The sequence below is a fragment of the Dermochelys coriacea genome, chromosome 2 (genome assembly GCF_009764565.3).
Source record: "Dermochelys coriacea isolate rDerCor1 chromosome 2, rDerCor1.pri.v4, whole genome shotgun sequence".
Lineage (NCBI taxonomy): Eukaryota > Metazoa > Chordata > Testudines > Dermochelyidae > Dermochelys > Dermochelys coriacea.
In genome coordinates, this window is record NC_050069.1 from 52,881,112 (window position 1) to 52,899,994 (window position 18,883).

The 18,883-nt window shown below is 45.8% G+C and overlaps 1 protein-coding gene across 1 annotated transcript; it reads right to left on the minus strand.

Annotated features, from left to right (window-relative positions):
• Positions 1–11,295: 11,295 nt before the first annotated feature.
• Positions 11,296–18,615, minus strand: MRPL53 (mitochondrial ribosomal protein L53). Its single transcript, XM_038393410.2, has 3 exons — positions 18,173–18,615; positions 14,203–14,315; positions 11,296–11,806 (listed from the first exon to the last, which is right to left on the minus strand). Exons 1-3 carry the CDS (start codon positions 18,262–18,264, stop codon positions 11,679–11,681), a joined length of 333 nt encoding a protein of 110 aa, XP_038249338.1. The 5' UTR covers positions 18,265–18,615; the 3' UTR covers positions 11,296–11,678.
• Positions 18,616–18,883: the final 268 nt, after the last annotated feature.

Below are 18,883 nucleotides of genomic sequence, written 5' to 3' on the forward strand. Positions count from 1 at the left end.
TCATGGTATTGCCACCCTTATTTCTGCACTGCCTTCAGAGCAGGTGCCCAGCTCTGAAGGCAGCTCCCCGCCAGCAGCAGTGCAGAAGTAAGGGTGGCAATACCATACCATGTCACCCTTAATTCTGTGCTGCTGCCTTCAGAGCTGAGCGGCAAGAGAGTGGCAGCTGCTGGCCGAGGGCCCAGCTCTGAAGGCAGCAGCACAGAAGTAAAGGTGGCAATACCATACCAGGCCATCCTTCTGCACCGCTGCTGGCGGTGGCGCTGCCTTCAGAGCTGGGATCCTGGCAAGCAGCTGCCACTCTCCAGCTGTCCAGCTCTGAAGGCAGCGCCACCATCAGCAGCAGTGCAGAAGTAAGCAATGCTGCAACCTCTCCCACAACCGTCTTTTGGGTCAGGACCCTTACCGTTAAAACGCCATTAAATTTCAGATATAAATGTCTGAAATCATGAAATTTATTATATTTAAAATCCTATGCCCGTGAAATTGACCAAAATGGAACGTGAATTCATAGGGTCCTATCTGTATGCAATCTGCTAATATTTAAATCAAAACATAACTCTAACCCTGTGCCCAGCAAAGTCTCCCTGGTATCTGCAAACCACACTGCATGCTTTCTATCTCGCCAGCAATATCTGGGAATCAAAGCTTGGTGTCCCATTCTGTCCTTGGACATATGCACTATATCTAGGCAGAGTTTTGCCCTTTGGTGGCAGGTTTCCCAAAGATGCATGTGGCAGAAGAATATACAAAATGATCCCCAGGACCTATATTTGATGTATATACAGTAATACCATGTATTTGTATGCAACCTAAACAAATGACTTCTTAAGTATCAACATGAGGCTCATTTGAATGATCAAAAATCACACCTCAAGGTTTGCATCTTTGGTCCACTGCTAGAGAAAATTTGGCTTTTTTTGTTCTGTTTTGGCTTTTTTGTCCAGTCAAGAATCTAGTCAGAAATTTCAAACTTTAAATTGTAAGGGGTAAACTTAGGGATTGTAATCAATGCAATTTAAATTCCACCCTAGCACTAGTCATCAAAAGGCATGCAGTCTCCTCCCCCCAGCTGCCTCTCTCTTATGATAGGGGCCAGATTCTGCCCGCATACAATGGCTCCCAATGCAATATGGCTACACAATTGTAGGTGGGAGTATAGCTTGGCAAAACTGCCAAAATCAGTGGTTGAGATTTTCAAAGCCAAATAGGGGATTTAACCTTGCAATATCCATTGAAACTAATGAAAATTGTGTGAATAAATCCCCTAAGCAGTCAGTTTGGCAATCTCAACAGACACCTTTTCAAAAAAAATTAATGCATTTTAATATGATCATTTGATTAAACTTTTTTTCAGTAAGAAAGGCCTCTCTTCTGCAGTAGCTACATGCAGGCAAATTCCTGTACCCATGCAGAGTCCCTGTGATGTCTCTGAGACTTTGCATGGCCACCAGTGCAGATCTGATTGACTGATAGCAGCTCTTAGCCCAGAGGTGTAGTAGAAAACTGTAATTAGCCAACAGATTAATTTAAAAAGTACTCTGTGTCACATTTTATGATACGGTCAAGACTTGGTCAAAAGGCAGGTCCATTAATTATTCCAAGATCTTTTGTAAAAAATAAAAGTTATGCCTTCAAAATTATTCCCTATTTATTTGGGAGGGGGAATGTTATACAGTACTGGTAAATGGTGAGACCTTGCTGAGATAATCTCGAGCCAGTTTCCTTGTTAGAAACAGAATCAGACTCTAAAGTACTCAAAAGATGAAAAACTCAGTGGGCCTGATGCTGGGTGATCTCACCCAATGTTAATGTCAATGGGAATTCACAGTCCGCAGCATCTCAAAGGCAGAGCTCAGCATCTTGCAGGACTGAACCCTAAGTGTTAAGAATTATTATCCCCTATTAGAAGTGCCACATTTTTCAGTTTTTACTGAGCCCACAATTCTCAATTTTTTAGCACTCTGAAAAAGTTAGACTGTCATTTCCCACAGACATTGATGTGCTCCTAATTTAATACATACCCCATTGTAAGATAACATGTCCTACTTCCTAGGTGACCATATACTTTAGCTCCATTTTATGGTCATCTTCATATTAACTCAACCCCGAAACAAATAATGGATTGATTTATTTGGGTGTAAAATAAGGGGTTTTAAATAAAGGATCAGAGCACAGGTTTATCAAATGTAGGGTGACCAGACATCCTGTTTTTAAAGGGACAGTCCTGTATTTAATCCCTCCTGCAGGTGTCCCAACTTTTTCTTAAAAATGGACAAATTGTCCCTTATTTTTTTGCTTCCCCCCATCAGTACCAGTGGGTCCTGCTGCTGGCCGGATCCCTGCTCGCCAGCTGCCAGCCTACCAGCAGTGAATGGGGAGATTCAGTGGCTGATGATGGGGGTGGGTGTGTAAGGCTGGTGCGCGCGCGCACACACACACACACACATATATTCCATATATCTTCTGGGGCTGCAGCAGTACCCAAGACATTCCATTCCATGGGATATTAAACACAACAGCCACACATACACCCAGCTGTGAGAAACACATTGTTGTATGTGCTTGTGAATTCCCTGTTCCCTCCCCTTTAAAGATACTTTCCCCTGCATGTATGAAGTTTACCTCAGCATTGTCTGTTGCAGTAATGCACACCTGCGATATCTGCTGGGAGAGCAATACAGCGGTGCACAGACAATACAGGAAGTTTTTGGAAAGTGTTGGGGACAATTTCCTGGTGCAAGTGCTGGAGGAACCAACTAGGGGCAGAGCTCTTCTTGACCTGCTGCTATCAAGCAGGGAAGAATTAGTAGGGGAAGCAAAAGTGGATGGGAACCTGGGAGGCAGTGACCATGAGATGGTCGAGTTCAGGATCCTGACAAAAGGAAGAAAGGAGAGCAGCAGAATACGGAGCCTGGAGTTCAGAAAAGCAGACTGTGACTCCCTCAGGGAACTGATGGGCAGGATCCCCTGGGAGAATAACATGAGGGGGAAAGGAGTCCAGAAGAGCTGGCTATATTTTAAAGAATCCTTACTGAGGTTGCAGGAACAAACCATCCCGATATGTAGAAAGAATAGTAAATATGGCAGGCGACCAGCTTGGCTTAACAGTAAAATCCTTGCTGATCTTAAATACAAAAAAGAAGCTTATGAGAAGTGGAAGCTTGGACAAATGACCAGGGAGGAGTAGAAAAATATTGCTCAGGCATGCAGGAGTGAAATCAGGAAGGCCAAATCACAATTGGAGTTGCAACTAGCTAGGGATGTTAAGAGTAAAAAGAAGGGTTTCTACAGGTATGTTAGCAACAAGAAGAAGGTCAGGAAAAGTGTGGGCCCCTTACTGTATGGGGGAGGCAACCTAGTGACAGAGGATTTGGAAAAAGCTTATGTACTCAATGCTTTTTTTGCCTCTGTCTTCACGAACAAGGTCAGCTCCCAGACTACTGCCCTGGGCAGCACAGCATGGGGAGGAGGTGACCAGATTCTGTGGAGAAAGAAGTAGTTGGGGACTATTTAGAAAAGCTGGACGAGCACAAGTCCATGGGGCCGGATGCGCTGCATCCAAGGGTGCTAAAGGAGTTGGCTGATGTGATTGCAGAGCCATTGGCCATTATGTTTGAAAACTCATGGTGATCCCGGATGACTGGAAAAAGGCTAAAGTAGTGCCCATTTTTAAAAAAAGGGAAGGAGGAGGATCTGGGGAACTACAGGCCAGTCAGCCTCACCTCAGTCCCTGGAAAAATCATGGAGCAGGTCCTCAAGGAATCAATTTTGAAGCACTTTGAGGAGAGGAAAGTGATCAGGAACAGTCAGCATGGATTCACCAAGGGCAAGTCATGCCAGAGTAACCTAACTGCCTTCTATGATGAGATAACTGGCTCTGTGGATGTGGGGAAAGCAGTGGACGTGTTATTCCTTGACTTTAGCAAAGTTTTGGCACGGTCTCCCACAGTATTCTTGCCAGCAAGTTAAAGAAGTATGGGCTGGATGAATGGACTATAAGATGGACAGAAAGCTGGCTAGATCGTCAGGCTCAACGGGTAGTGATCAATGGCTCCATGTGTAGTTGGCAGCCGGTATCAAGCAGAGTGCCCCAAGGGTCGGTCCTGGGGCCAGTTTTGTTCAATATCTTTATTTATGATCTGGAGGATGGCGTGGATTGCACCCGCAGCAAGTTTGCAGATGCAGGGGCGGCGAGTTGTATGGGCCAGTGGTGCCTAGGCTTCAGCAATATTCAGGGCCCCGGGGCCTGACACCACCAATGTTTGGGGCTGGGTCTCTCCCCCGGCCTCACCTGCCACCCCCACGGACCTACCCCACATGTTCCCCGTCTCCCACTTGCTGCCCCCGTGCACCTCCCCAGGGCCCCGGAGCATCCCTGCCTCTCCCCTGTAGCTCCACTCCGCTCTGCTGGCTCCCAGCATCAACTGCCGCCACAGGGTCCTAGTGCCCCCCATCCACTAATGGCAGGGCAAGCTGCCCTTACCCGGCCCTTCTGCCTCCGACCCTTCCCGTTTCTGGCAGGACCCTCCACCAGCACTGGGGGCCCCCGCCCACAGTCACCACTCCTGCCCCACGCTGGGCAAGGGGCAGCCTCATCCCTCACCCCAGTGAGGCTACAGTGAGGGGCAGCAGCAGGGGAGGAGACACACATGTGATGGCAGCCCCCCCGGCACCCACCACAGGGGAGGCAAGGAAGATTCCTGGACCTGAGAGGGGCCCTAGGAGCATGTGCAGTGACAGTGGTGCGGGGTGAGTGTGCTGCCGGAGGGAGAGGGCTGGGAGCCCGCCTGCACCCCAAACTCATCCCCAGCCCTGCCCCACCTCAGAGCCCACACCCCCCACCCCAACCCTAGCCCTGAGCCTCTCCCACACTCCAAACCCCTCATCCTTAGCCCCAGCCAAAGCCTTCATCCCCCGCACCTCAATCCTCTGCCCTAGCCCTGAGCCCCCTCCCACACCCCACACCCCAAACCCCCCAGCCCTGCCCCACAGCCCTCACCCCTGCACCGCCTCCCTCTGCACCCCCTCTCATCCCCAACTCCCTCCCAGAGCCTGCACCCGCTCTCTGCACCCCCTCTAACCCCCAAACTCCCTCCCAGAGCCTGCACCTCTCACCCGCTCCTACACCCCAACCCCCATCCCAAAGCCTGCACCAAAACTCCATCCCAGAGCCTGCACCCCTAAGTCCCTCCTGCACCCCCTGCCCCAGCCCAGAGCCGGCACCCAGCACCCAAACTCCATCCCAGAGCCTGCACCCCAGACCCCCTCTCCCACCCAAACTCCCTCCCAGAGCCCAACCTCTCACCCCTTTTGCACCCAAACTCCCTCCCAGAGCCTGCATCCTGCATCCCTCCTGCACCCCAATTCCCTGCCCCAGCCCAGGGCCTGCACCCCAGACCTCCTCCCCCCCACCCAAACTCTCTCCCAGAGCCTTAGGCAGGTGGGAGGTGGAGTTGTGGGGGGTGGGGGGGCAGGTTCTGGGCACCACCAACTTTCTACAAATCTGCCACCCCTGCAGATGACACTAAACTGGGAGGAGAGGTAGATACGCTGGAGAGTAGGGACAGGATACAGAGGGACCTAGACAAATTAGAGGTTTGGGCCAAAAGAAATCTGATGAAGTTCAACAAGGACAAGTGCAGAGTCCTGCACTTAGGACGGAAGAATCCCATGCACCGCTAAAGACTAGGGACCGAGTGGCTAGGCAGCAGTTCTGCAGAAAAGGACCTAGGGGTTACAGTGGATGAGAAGCTGGATATGAGTCAACAGTGTGACCTTGTTCCCAAGCATTTTGGGCTGTATAAGTAGGAGCATTGCCAGCAGATCAAGGGACGTGATCATTCCCCTCTATTCAGCATTGGTGAGGCCTCATCTGGAGTACTGTGTCCAGTTTTGGGTCCCACGCTACAAGAAGGATGAGAAAAAATTGGAAGGAGTCCAGCGGAGAGCAACAAAAATTATTAGGGGGCTAGAGCAACTGACTTATGAGGAGAGGCTGAGGGAACTGGGATTATTTACCAGATAAATAAAATGTATTTATTTATCTCTGCGGAAGAGAAGAGTGAGGATGGATCTAGACTGTTCTCAGTGGTACCAGATGACAGAACAAGGAGTAATGGTCTCAAGTTGCAGTAGGGGAGGTTTAGGTTGTATATTAGGAAAAACTTTCCACCCTTGTATATTAGGGTGGTAAAGCACTAGAATGGGTTACCTAGGGAGGTGGTGGAATATCCTTCCTTAGAGGTTTTTAAGACCTGGCTTGACAAAGCCCTGGCTGGGATGATTTAGTAGGGGATTGGTCCTCCTTTGAGCAGGGGGTTGGACAAGCTGACCTCCTGAGATCCCTTCCAACCCTGATAGTCTATGATTACACAGGTATATTTAAATGCGTGTGGAATAAAAATCTACTTATAGAAACTAAATGTATCTTTATTCTTCTTCATCACATGGTGGCTGCAGCTAACCATAGCAATAGGCATGTGTGCATTGTTACAGTCAGGCACACACAGCAATCATTACAAGGTTCATAGCATGGTGCAAACAATGCCAAGCTCAACACACTACAGCAACACAAATTACTTTCAGAGTAGCAGCCGTGTTAGTCTGTATTCGCAAAAAGAAAAGGAGTACTTGTGGCACCTTAGTGACTAACAAATTTATTAGAGCATAAGCTTTCGTGAGCTACAGCTCACGAAAGCTTATGCTCTAATAAATTTGTTAGTCACTAAGGTGCCACAAGTACTCCTTTTCTTTTTACAAATTACTTTGGCACAGTGTTAAAATGCTCCTTGAAGGCCTCCTTCAGCCAAATAACCCTCACCCCTGTTGAGCTCCTCTTATAGCCTTGTGTTCATAATGCACAGGACAATACTGAAGAGCAGTGCAAGGTCCATGCTTTCTGACAGAAATGGCTGTCGCGCAGGTCAATTGAAAAGAGACAGGAAACAGAGTAGGATGCCCATGGAATGATGGGGATTGAGAAAACCACATCATGAGATGCTGAACCCTTCCCAAAACACCTGGCTGCCAGTTGCACAGTGGGATAGCTACCCACAGTGCACTGCTCTGTCAGTGCAAGAACTGCTACTGTGGATGGCTCTGTTGACACAAGAATCATAGTGTGGACATGCAACAGTGGTTTAATTACAGTGGTGGCTGTACATCAATGTAATTTAAGTCGACTTAACGTTGTAGGATAGACATGGCCTGAGTTATTCAGGAACAGCAATTCCACATTCAATTCACACTCTGCCTTAATCCAGAACAATTTTAATGTGTAGATAAATTCTTAACTACTCCAAGGTTTCCCATTATTTGTATAAGGAGTGGAAGGAAGGTCAGGTTTTAGTCCTTTAAAATATTAATCTAGATTTGCCCACTACTACCTTTTGTGTTTTCTCCCACATCCTGCTGTGTATAGTCAGGTTTTATTAATGTATTTTCAGTGTGTTACAGTAGTAATCTCAGATCACAGTTTAAGCATTTCCTTTTAAATTTGCTATGAACATGCTGAGTTCATGTTAGCCAACATATTGCACATACGCATAGGCTGATTACTTGTATTACAGTAATACTTAGAAGCCTCAACAGGAACTGGGCTCAGCACTATGCAAATAGAGAGTAAGAGACGCATCCCTGCCCAGAATGTCTTGCAATCCAAGGCTCCAATCCTGAAAGTACTTATGCCTAAAGTTAACTTTATTTACATGCTTAGGACTTTAAAAAAACATTACCCAGTTCAACCATCAAGACAGTGTCATATAATTTCTTTTAAATAACTATTTATATATAAGCATATATCTGCAACCAGCGTTTGGAATACTTGGGCAAATTTTACTTCGTAACTCTGTTGGTGTTTTCCCACATAGACTTCCTCACTTTGTTACTGTTGCAAAAGTTTCAGCACAATGTGTACCTGGATTTGAAATGTTTGCTCCTGGAGTAACATCCACAAAGTAATCAGCCAGATATGCTATGCAAGATATCTGCAAAAATGTCACAAGTTACCAGATATGATGATCTTATTTATGTTTGTATCACCTTTGCATTGTGAGTTATAGATATGTCTGTATTTCAAACTTGTGCTATGCTTCTGGGTGACACACCCAGACAATTTGGCATCAGCACTGCCTAGCCTGCTTGATGGCCCATTAAAGACCATCAGCTATGAACTGACCCATTGAGAGAAGGGAGATACACCTTATGACTCAGCAAGGCATGCAGGGACATGCCTATGGAGTGATCTCTAAGGCTTCCAAGCCATGTGCTGGGCAGCTTGTGTTTGAAACAAAGGAAGCACAGGCCACATAGCAAGAGACTATAAAAGGCAGCGGCATCTTCCCCATTTTATCTTCAATCCTGCTTCTTACCTCTGGAGGAACTTTGCTACAAACTGAAGCTCTGAACAATGGACTGAATGACCCATCCAAGCTGTGGATGAACTGCAGAGACTTGACTTAACCCAGCAGTTTATTCCATCACTGCTACAAACCTGAGTCAAGAACTTTGCCATTACTGTATGTAATTGATTCCTTTAACCAATTTTAACTCTCACTTTTCTTTTTAGAAATAAACCTTTAGATTTTAGTTAATAAGAATTGGCTGTAGCATGTATTTGGGTAAGATCTAAAACATTCATTAACCTGGGAGGTACTGTGTCTAATCCTTTGGGATTGGTAGAACCTTTTATTTTATATGAAGAAATAAGATTTACAAAAATTTGACGTGGGTACATGGATGGAGGCCTGAGGCTGAATCACTTTAAGGGAACTGTGTTGTTTGGACTTCTGAGTAACCAGCTTCCTTTCATTCTTTTCACAGCCATGACTTCTCAGTCTCTGCAGCATAGCATTAAAAGTGTGTGTGTGTCACCTGGACTCCTCAGAGCCAGAGGTGAATGGCAGCCCTATAGCTTCCCTCTTTACTCCTCAAAATCTCCTCTACAAAACAATCCAAAGATCTTCATAGCCAGCAGCAATTCCAGTCCCGGAATCAACTGTTGGCCATTTCCTCAGCTTGCAGTGAGATAGGGATGCTATAGTCTGGATCCAAGGTGGCACTGGCTCTGGGATGCGGCCGTCACATTAGACATGTCTTGGTCCTGTGTTGTTCAGCCACTGAGTCCAGAGGGCTGTCTCCAGTTCACCCACTTATAACATTCCCCCCTCTGATTAGTTCAGCTCCTAGACAGCGAATGTATGTAACCTGCGAGACTGCTTGCCCTTAATGGAAATCCTCTGCACAGCTTCAGAAACATCTATTGAGCATGCCCAAAAACTATCACTCTGCCACCATCCTCCTCTACATCAGGGGTTTTCAAACTGCGGGTCACAACCCAGTACTGGAACGCAGAATGTAAGACATTGGGTTGAGGCGGCTATTAAAAGTCCTGGCGGCAGTGCTGCCTGGCTAAAGCAAGCTAGTCCCTATCTGTTCTGACACCACGCTGTGCCCCAGAAGCAGCCACCAGCAGGTCTGGCTCCTAGGTGGGGGGGCCACGGGGCTCTGCGCGCTGTCCCCGCCCCAAGCACTGGTTCCACACTCCCATTGGGAACCGCCCAATAGGAGCTGAGGGGAGGCAGTGCCTGTAGGCGAGAGCCACGCAGAGCCACTTGCACACCTCCGCCTAGGAGCTGGAACCTGCTGCTGGCCACTTCCAGGGCACAGCGCTGTCCGTGGTGCCAGGACAGGCAGGATGCCTGCCTTAGCACCCCCGTTACACCACTGACCAGAAGCTGCCCGAGGTAACCCACGCCCCAATCCCGAGCCCCCCCAGACCGAGCCCCTTCCTGCACCCCAAACCTCTCATCCCTGGTCCCAACCCAGAGCCCTGACCCCCTCCTGCACCCCAACCCCCTGCCCCAATCCCAAACCTCTCATCCCCAGCTCCGTTGGGTCGAGGGTCGCCAGAAAAATGGTTTGAAAACCACTGCTCTACATGCCTCTTGGTCTTTCCAAGTGCCAACTTGGAGGATTCCACAAAACTCCACGTCTCCTCCCCACTGCTTCTCTCCCCTTTTGACTAAAAAAAAAAAACAAAACAAAAAACAATTGTGTTACATACACATCATGGGAAGGAATGCTGCAGCCATGTCTGTATTTCATAATTAAATGTGTTTCACAAGGAAAGCATGACAATTGCATTGGTTTGTAATTTCCAGTTGGAATTTAAGTTGATGGATTTGATCCATAAAGCACTAAATGGCTTGGGGACCCAACTACCTGAAAGACCTGAGTCCTTTCACACTGAGGAGTTCAGTGGAGCCACTGGAGCTGACAATCTGCTGCTTAGAAGGAAGTGGAGCTGCCAGTAGGGCATTTTCTGAGAGAACCTTGCCTCTGAAACTCATTTCCCCTTCAGCCTGATGCAGTTTAGATTTGTTAACCTTCTGGGTATGTTCATCTATTTTAATGCGCTTGTTTGCACAAAGTGGGATGAGGTTTTATTGTTCATGGAAAGGTTCTGACTATTATGGGATTACTATGTTATGTACTGAGTTTGTCACTTTATCAGTATAAAGGCTATGTTTTAAAATTACTTGGGCAGTCGAGTCCTTTTATATTAAGGGTATCTATCCTTTTGCCATGGTTTTTAATAACTCTACAATGCCTAAAGGATTGATAGGTGATAGGTGACTTAGTAAATGTAAATTTTTAAAAATCCTTTACTACTACAAATATTGTGATCACACCTAGGAGCCTCAGTCACGGACCAGGACTTCATTGGGCTAGGCACTATACAAACACAAAACAAAAAAAGGGCTTTAACTACCTTCTCTTCTCACCTTTCTTAAATAAGAGGGAGCCTAATGGACTTTACCATTCTCCTTTCTATGGGACCAAACTACAAACTGTACTTGTAAAACTGTCCTTCCTTCTGCAGATTTTATGCATATGGGGGGGGGAGGGGCAGAAGGGAACCACACACACACAGAATCAGGCCCACTCTGTTCTTAAAAAAAACTAACAAAAAAACTGTATCACAGCAAAATGACCTGTCTCTCCAAAATACTGAATATACCAAATTCATCTTTCACTTTGGACTATATTCTGTCACCCTGATTCACAACAAGTAGCACTTTTTCTCTGTGGATAGTCCCTTATAAGATAGGTCTTAGACATTCTTATTTATTTTGTGGCTTTGATTTCATTGCTGAGCTAACTAAACAATTATTAATCTTCAGAGATTCTTGAATCAAAATCAGTTACTTAGTGACAGACAAGTTTAACAATCTAATGAAGTTTTAGATACCAATGCATAGCATGTATGTTGAAAACACTGTCTAAACTTAATTTTTCTATTTGTAACAAATTTATTAGGCTCATCTTCATTATTCATATTAATATACAAATAGGCATGGCATTGATCAGTGTGTGCATGGTCAAAACACTGACAGTTTGTGTATATGGCTAGAGGAATTTATTTGTGCATCCAAGACTTGCCAACCCTGCCAGAGTTAATGATTTTAGCTTCTCCATTGTATTTTCCTCAGGAAAAATATATATTTATACGAATCATTCAGCCGTATGTTGAACTGGCTAGCATTTTGTCCATATCTCTTTTTAAGATTTCATGTCAGTTATCAGTGAAGTTTCCTATGTAGTTCTGATAACAAAAGCTGCTCATTGCTTTTCACATGCCTAAACAATTTTAAACATAATTGTTTCTTTGATCTTCAAGCACTCTTTTTCTTAGTTTTCTCTTCTGCCTTCAGGTCTTTTGCTATGCATCTGGAGTTGAAAGCTGATAACATTTCTGCTGCTGTCAAGTTGGCTCCTTTCATTATCAATCTGTCTCCATCAGCTGTAAAGGAAAGATCATACGTTTTAGAGGTGATAAATAAAGTTATAAGAAACAATTTATCATACATTCAAACTAAAATAGGTGTAAACGCTCAGTTCATTCAGTCTACTTAAAAATATTCATACCCATTACCATTGAATCTGTGCGCATACCATACATTAAGAGTCATCCAAACATAAGGAAAAACTCCCCAGATATGATCTAGTTTCAGAACAGATGTGTTACTAAAGTAGTTCACACTATTCTCTGAAGGTAGGCAAACTTGGACTGTAAGGCTACGTCTATACTAGAAAGGTAAGTTGACCTATATTAGGTTGACTTACAGCCACTGCAGTAATTACTGTAGTGGTACATGTCTACGCTACTCTCCTTGGGTCAGTGGTGTGTGTCCTCACCAGGAGCACTTCCACTAACCTAAGAGGGGTAGTGTGCAGAACTGAGATTCCCCGGGGGCGGGGGGGGAGGAGAAGAGGCTGCCCAGGGCTTCTAGCCCCAGCTCCTAGCTGGAAGCAGGGTCCCGTCGCCCAGGCTTCTCACCACAGCTCCCAGCCTGGAGAGGGGTCAATTCTCACACCAGCTCCCAGGCAGGGGCAGAGTCCAGCTGCCTGGCTTTCTTGTTAATTTCACGGCTCCTGCCAACAGCTGATGTAAGTAATGCAGTGTCTACACATACACTGCATCACCCTATCTACACTGACATAAGCCTTACGCCTCTCGTGCAGGTGGAGTTATAACGGTGTAGTAGGGCACTTAGGCCAAGTCTACACTTATCAGAGATTGATGCTGATGTGATCAATGCAGCAGGGGTTGATTTAGCGGTTCTGTTGAAGACCTACTAAATCAATTGCAGAACACTTTCCGGCCCGACTCCAATACTCCACCGGAATAAGAAAAGTAAGGTAAGTCGACTGGTGAGCGTCTCCTGTCGACGCAGCATGGGGTAGACACCACGGTAAGTCGACCTAAGCTACGTCAATTCAAGTTATGTTATTCATGTAACTAGGGTGGCATAACTTAGGTCGACTTACCGTGGTAGCATAGACAAGGCCTTACATCGGCAGGAGGAAGGCTGTAGTGTACACACTGACATAATTAGGTCAATGTAAGCTGCCTTACGTTGATCTAACTGTGTAGTGTAGACCAGCCCTAAGGGAGTGGATTCCACATCTGAGATATTGCATATAAAGAGACAAGGTGGGTGAGGTAATAAGGGGAACTCGGAACAAAATGCAGTGCCTAAAACTAATCATAACTAAATTTTGAAGTGATTAGATTTTTCAAGTTGACAGTATCTCTCAAAAAAAAAAAACTATAGCAAGCCATCTAGCAGCAGCATAATACACTGTCTTGTGCAGTTTCCAAGTTCAGGTCCTGTATTCCCAGACTCCAAGGGCTGGAAATGCTCCCTTGGCAACATGCTCAGCACCTTGGGAAAGTGAAAAATTGAAAGCAGTAGTTTCTGGCATCGGTAAAATAACATCTTTTGACAGAGGCTCTGCACAGCATTAAGCTTCATCATCTAGTATACCTTGGCAAGAGACAAGGATGGTAAATAAATGAGGAAGGAAATACTCTATAGAGATACTGAATGAAAAATATACATGTTTGACATATCAAATCTAAAACTTTGCAACGTTCGCTAGAAATGGCAGCTGACCTGATTAAAATATGAAAGTTTAAAGGAAAACAAATAGATAATCTTTAGGGAAGGAAAAACTTAATGGGCTAGGTTCTCTGCTGGACCTCTTAGAAGACAGCAGAAGAGAAGGTAAAGCTCAGGAAAGAGGTGAACAAAGGTGGATTAAAGCGATTTGTGATGTGCCTCAAATCTGGGCTGCTCTGGGGGTTGACAGAAACCTCCAGTACAAGTTAGAGGAGCACACAGAGCTGGCTTTGGACCCATTTCTGCAAACATTTATACACGTGAGTAGACTCATTTCTGCAAACATTTATACATGTGAGTAGTTCCACTGAGGTGGGACAGCTCATATGACCAAGTTACTGTGGCAGCATGGAGCCACATTGCCTGCAATAGGGCTCTGCACAGGTGCAAGGGTCCACTTGCAGACCTCTCAATTAAGTATTGGAGCTGAATGTTTGTAATGAAGTCTTTTTTTTTTTTTTTTTAGCATTCCCTTTCTTCCCAATTCTAAATCCAGTAGACAGAATTTTTCTTTTTAATTTCCTTCCCAATACATTAACCTGACTGATTCCATCCTACTCTTGCTCAAAAACATGTTTGTACAACACCTAGCACAATGTGATTCTGATCCATAACTGGGATGTCAAGGTACGACCCCAATACAAATACAAATTACAGGAAACAACCACAAATATCTTCCAGTGTGAGTCTAGAAAGGCTACGTTCCCTTTAAGATGAATGATAAACTCCTTACCAAACATGATGTCTACAACTGGTTCAGATCCATCGTGCCTTACATCTGTTGTCACTACACAGTTGATATTGGAGGCACGAGCTTTTTTACTGTTTACATGTTCAAGAAATATTCTGAAAAGATTTAAGAAATATAAATTAAGTAAAAATATACTGAACATATTTCTGCAATTAATTTACTCTCCTAATTTGCATAGTTTGAAGTTGCTAACCAAAATAGAAACCAATTAGGATTTATATTTACTGCCCCAGTTCTACAAGAAGTTCCATAAGTTCTCGATTGCATGATCATTTTAACAGATTATTACAAAGAAATTTTAAAATCCAATTTGCTTTTCACTATTTTGTTTACTTTTTGCATTTCTTTTTGATTGATTGCATTATCCCAGCTATCAGTCAGATCAGTTTTATTTTTCTTTATAACCAATTTTACTTTCAGGTTGTCAATGTTTCAGTGTTTGGAGTTCCGAGAAATGTTTATTTTGTTTAAATATCTGTTTCCATTGGATTTTTTTCCCAACTCCATGGTAACATTTCTAATGATTTGCTGAAGTTTGTGTAATTTGTTTTTCATTTAAATTTTGGTCAAAGTTCAATGAATAGGGTCACTTTGAAGCCATATCAGTCACCTGCAAGAGTCAGGAAGGGATTCCCTGCACACACACCAATGTATTCTGTTGTGGGTTATTTTATTGCCTTACTCTGAAGCATCAGTGATGGCCACAGCTGGAGATATTAGATTGGCTGAGGTGGGCCAGAGCTCTTAGATGAAACCAAGCATTCTCTCTCTCTCAAGGTGCTTGTCTGGCTGGTTCCTGCTCATACCTGACCACCATATATGGGGTGAGGAAGAAATTTTCTCTCAGGTCAGATTGGCAGTGACTTTGGTTGGGCTTCATCTTCCTCTGTAGTGTGTGGGTATCACTTAATCATTTCCCTGCCATTGTGAGGGTCTTGGGCACTGGTGCATCTTGGTCTCTCCTATTCTCTGTCTGTAGCTCATAGTATCTAGTCTCATGAGAATTGCAATGCTTTGGTCTAATTTCAGTTGTTGGTTTTAATGTGCAGATACTGGGTGGTGGTAGTGGTGACTTGTAATATGTAGGTCAGACTAGATTATCTGGTTGTCCCTTCTAGCCTTAACCTCTATTACTGTGTGTGTATGCACATGCACGCCTGTGGGTACATGTAAAATAACTCCTCAAATCTGTTTCAAGTTTGTGTTTTATGTTCATTTAGTAAAGTAGTTATGTCATGGAAAAAGTACAATTATTTGGACTTCTCAGGCAACTGATAACCAAAGAACATCAGCCATTGTATTTTTCCTCACTATTTCTAAGTATTGTAACACTAATAACTAGGGCCTTACCAATTTCACAGCAGTGAAAAATGTGTCATGGACCATGAAATAAGTCCTTCCCCGCAAAGGGGGCTGGCTGGGGCGGGGGGAGGTCTAGAGCCACCTCCAGGAGCCTCCCCCTTCTGCAGGACGCTCTGGGATTGGACAGTAGCCCCAAAGGGTTCCTGCAGCTGGAGAAGGCTTGTGGAGTTGGAGCATCCCAGCAAAGGGGGGACCTAGCTGATAGTCTGGGCAGGGCTGGGGCAGGACAGGACTTGCTCTTTCCTTGCAGGGGTGCTCTTGGGTATCTCTCCCAGCTGCAGATAGCGCTGCACCCCCTGCTCCCCATTTTGTCCAGCTCTGTAAGCAGCACAGAAGTGAGGGTGGCAACCCCATGACCCCCCCACAATAGGTTTGAAACTCCCCCCCACATTCCCTTTTTGGGTCAGGACCCCTACGGTTAACACACCATGAAATTTCAGTTTTAAAAATCTAAAAACGTGAAATTTACCAATTTTCAAATCCTATAGTCATGAAATTGACCATAATGGACTGAGAATTTGGGAGGGCCCTATTAATAACTAAAGCCCCAATCTTACAGCTGACTTCACATGGGCTGACCCTTGCACTCACATAGATCCTCAGTGACTTTAGGGTTGGGGCCTCTGTGATTAGCATAGTAAAGTTAAGCACATGTGTGCTTGCGGGCCTTAGTCAGTTCCTGTATACTTTGAGCTTGAGGTGCAATTTCTAGCTCGAGGAAACTTAACCCATGCTAGCGCTGACTGAGCTATTGTGCTAAAAATAGAGTGTAGCTGTGGCAGCAGGAAGGGCTACCCATCCCACCACATGATTAGCATCTCCGACTACTTAGGGTCGCTAGCTGCTCCCTCTATGCAGCTACACTCTATTTTTAGCACGCTAGCTCAGTCACAGCTCCAGCAGATATGTCACCACAAGTTTGAATTTACAGTTTCCAGCTCATATTGTAGACATACCCAAAGACACAGAAGCAGAAGACAGATTAGTTGTATTTCAACCCATCTTCTGATCACGTTACAGTACATCTTTCCTGTAAAACTTCAGTACGATACCTTTCTTCTCTGAAAAGAGAAGAAAAAATGGCACCTTCCTATTAAAGAATTGCCTCCTCAGTGTGTTCAGACATATATCTGCATACTGACAGTAAGTCATATCACCTTATTGTAGTGATAGTAATTTTCACTGCTGCATTTTACTTTCATCAAAGTAGTAAAGAGGGGGAAACTAGATTCTACTCCTCCTTTTACAACATCAACAATTGTTTGCTAAATGCATGTCAATTATATTTGTGCAAATTGAGCGAACACATCTGTATAGGTGTCACTAAACCAGTAGTCTGAAAACAATGGGGTTGCACAGGTATTGCTGGGGTCTTAACTTGGCCAACTCTCACAATATTTGATGTTTTAACTTAAATATAAGAATGGCCATACTGAGTTAGGCCAATGATCCACCTAACCCAATATCTTGTCATCCAACAGTGGTCAACGCCAGATGCTTCAAAGGAAATGAATAGAACAGGGCAATTATCAAGCGATCTATCCCATCCTCCAGTCCCAGTATCTGTCAATCAGAGGCTTAGGGACACCCAGAGCATGGGGCTGTACTGCTAACCATCTTGGCTAGTAACCATTGATAGACCTATCCTCCATGAACTTAGCTAATTCTTCTTTGAACCCAGTTATACTTTTGGCCTTTACAACATCCCAAGACAAGGAGGTCCACAGGTTGATTGTGCATTGAGTGAAGAAGTACTTCCTTATGTTAGTTTTAAACTTGATGCCTATTAAAGTCCTGGTTAGTGGAGACAACTGATTATACAAAAAATATCAGCAACCAATAAAAAAAGTGCCTGTAAGCCTAGTGGTTACAGAGAAAAGCATAAAAATGTGACCTGAGTGCAACTGATAGGGCAAAAAAGAAGGGCAATTTTTCAAATCTTTTGTTTTTAATCTCAATTTTTAGGTACCTGACTTGAAACATTTAAAGGCTGACAATGCTGCTTATTACTGACAATAATGGGGAGACGGCAAGGACCCATACTGACTCTCCCGGCCCAGGTACAGTTGTCTTTGGACCTGGTAGCCAATCTAGAACCAGTCACGTGCTCTAGCACCCACAAAGAGCGAACCCACCCCGTGCCCCTGTTACAGTCGTTTTTGGAGACAGCCCTGTAAGCAGAACCAGATCCAAACTTCGAAGCTGCGTTGGGTGCATACGGCCGGGGTGGGGGAGCCCATCCCTGGGCGGGGGGGGGGGGGGTCTCGCCACACGTAACACGCCATGGGAGCCATTCCAGCCCCGTGGGCGAATGGGCTGGGCAGAGTGAACCACTCGCTGCCCCCTCCGCACAGGCACTCACCTGCCTGCCTCCCCCGCCCGCAAGCGGGGCAAAAAAGAGCCCCTCCCGCCAGGCGGAGCCCAACGCCCAGGGGGCGAGGGGGAGGGTAGAAGGGAAAGGCCTCGCTTGGTAGCTTGAATGGGGCGCTGGCTCCCCCAGGATCCCATAGGGGAGTGGGTGGGGCGGGCTGGCTGCTCCCCGTGAGGAGGGTATCGGGGGTGTCCGGCCGCCCTCCCGAGCTCTCCTCACCGTGTGGTTTCCACCTTGGTCTGGAAAGGGCAGAACCGGACCATGACGCTCTTCACGTGCCTCAGCGCCACCGCGGCCTTGGGCACCGCCATCTTCCCCTTGCTCGGCCTGGGACTACAATTCCCAGCAGCCCCTTCGCCGAGGGCGGGCGGCGCGCGCAGCTCTGTGGGCGCTGTAGTGCTCGGCGCCGCGCGCTGCCGGAGCCCCCAGCGGGTGCCGCTCTGCTGGTGCCCGGGGCGTACTCCGAGCCTGGCCCCCTCCCCCGCGGCCTGGGAGCTAAGCGCCGGGGTCGCGGCCTCTCCCACTGGGGGATGATAGAGTTTGCGGCTGGGTCCGCTTAAATGCGGAGTTTTCACCCGTTAGCCCCATAGTCAGAAACGGACTCAGATTTTGCCCCCGGAGCAGTCGGGTGGGGTGCGGGGGAGTGTACGCCCCATCAGGTATCATTCGTTCCAGAGCAATGCGGTGGATAGAAATGAGTGACGAGCAGGGCAAGGACCTGGCCTCATTAAAGTTTTCAAAAGACAAAGAGCAAAGATTCGAGTTCAGGGCAATTGTTAGGAAATGTGATTCTTTTCGTGCTAATATTTTTATTTGATTCTTTTTCCGAGTCAAACTCATCAAACACCAGGAGCAAAAATATAGAACTATGAACATAGTATATAGCACTGACATGGTGCCCTGTAGTTTATTTCTACACAGACCCACTCC

Coding starts and splice junctions, on each gene's coding strand:
- MRPL53 (XM_038393410.2), bottom strand. CDS start 18,264: ATGGCGGTGCCCAAGGCCGCGGTGGCGCTGAGGCACGTGAAGAGCGTC. Junction 14,316..18,172: donor ACCAAGGTGGAAACCACACG/GTGAGGAGAGCT, acceptor AAATCTTTTCAG/AATATTTCTTGAACATGTAA. Junction 11,807..14,202: donor AGTTGTAGACATCATGTTTG/GTAAGGAGTTTA, acceptor TTTCCTTTACAG/CTGATGGAGACAGATTGATA.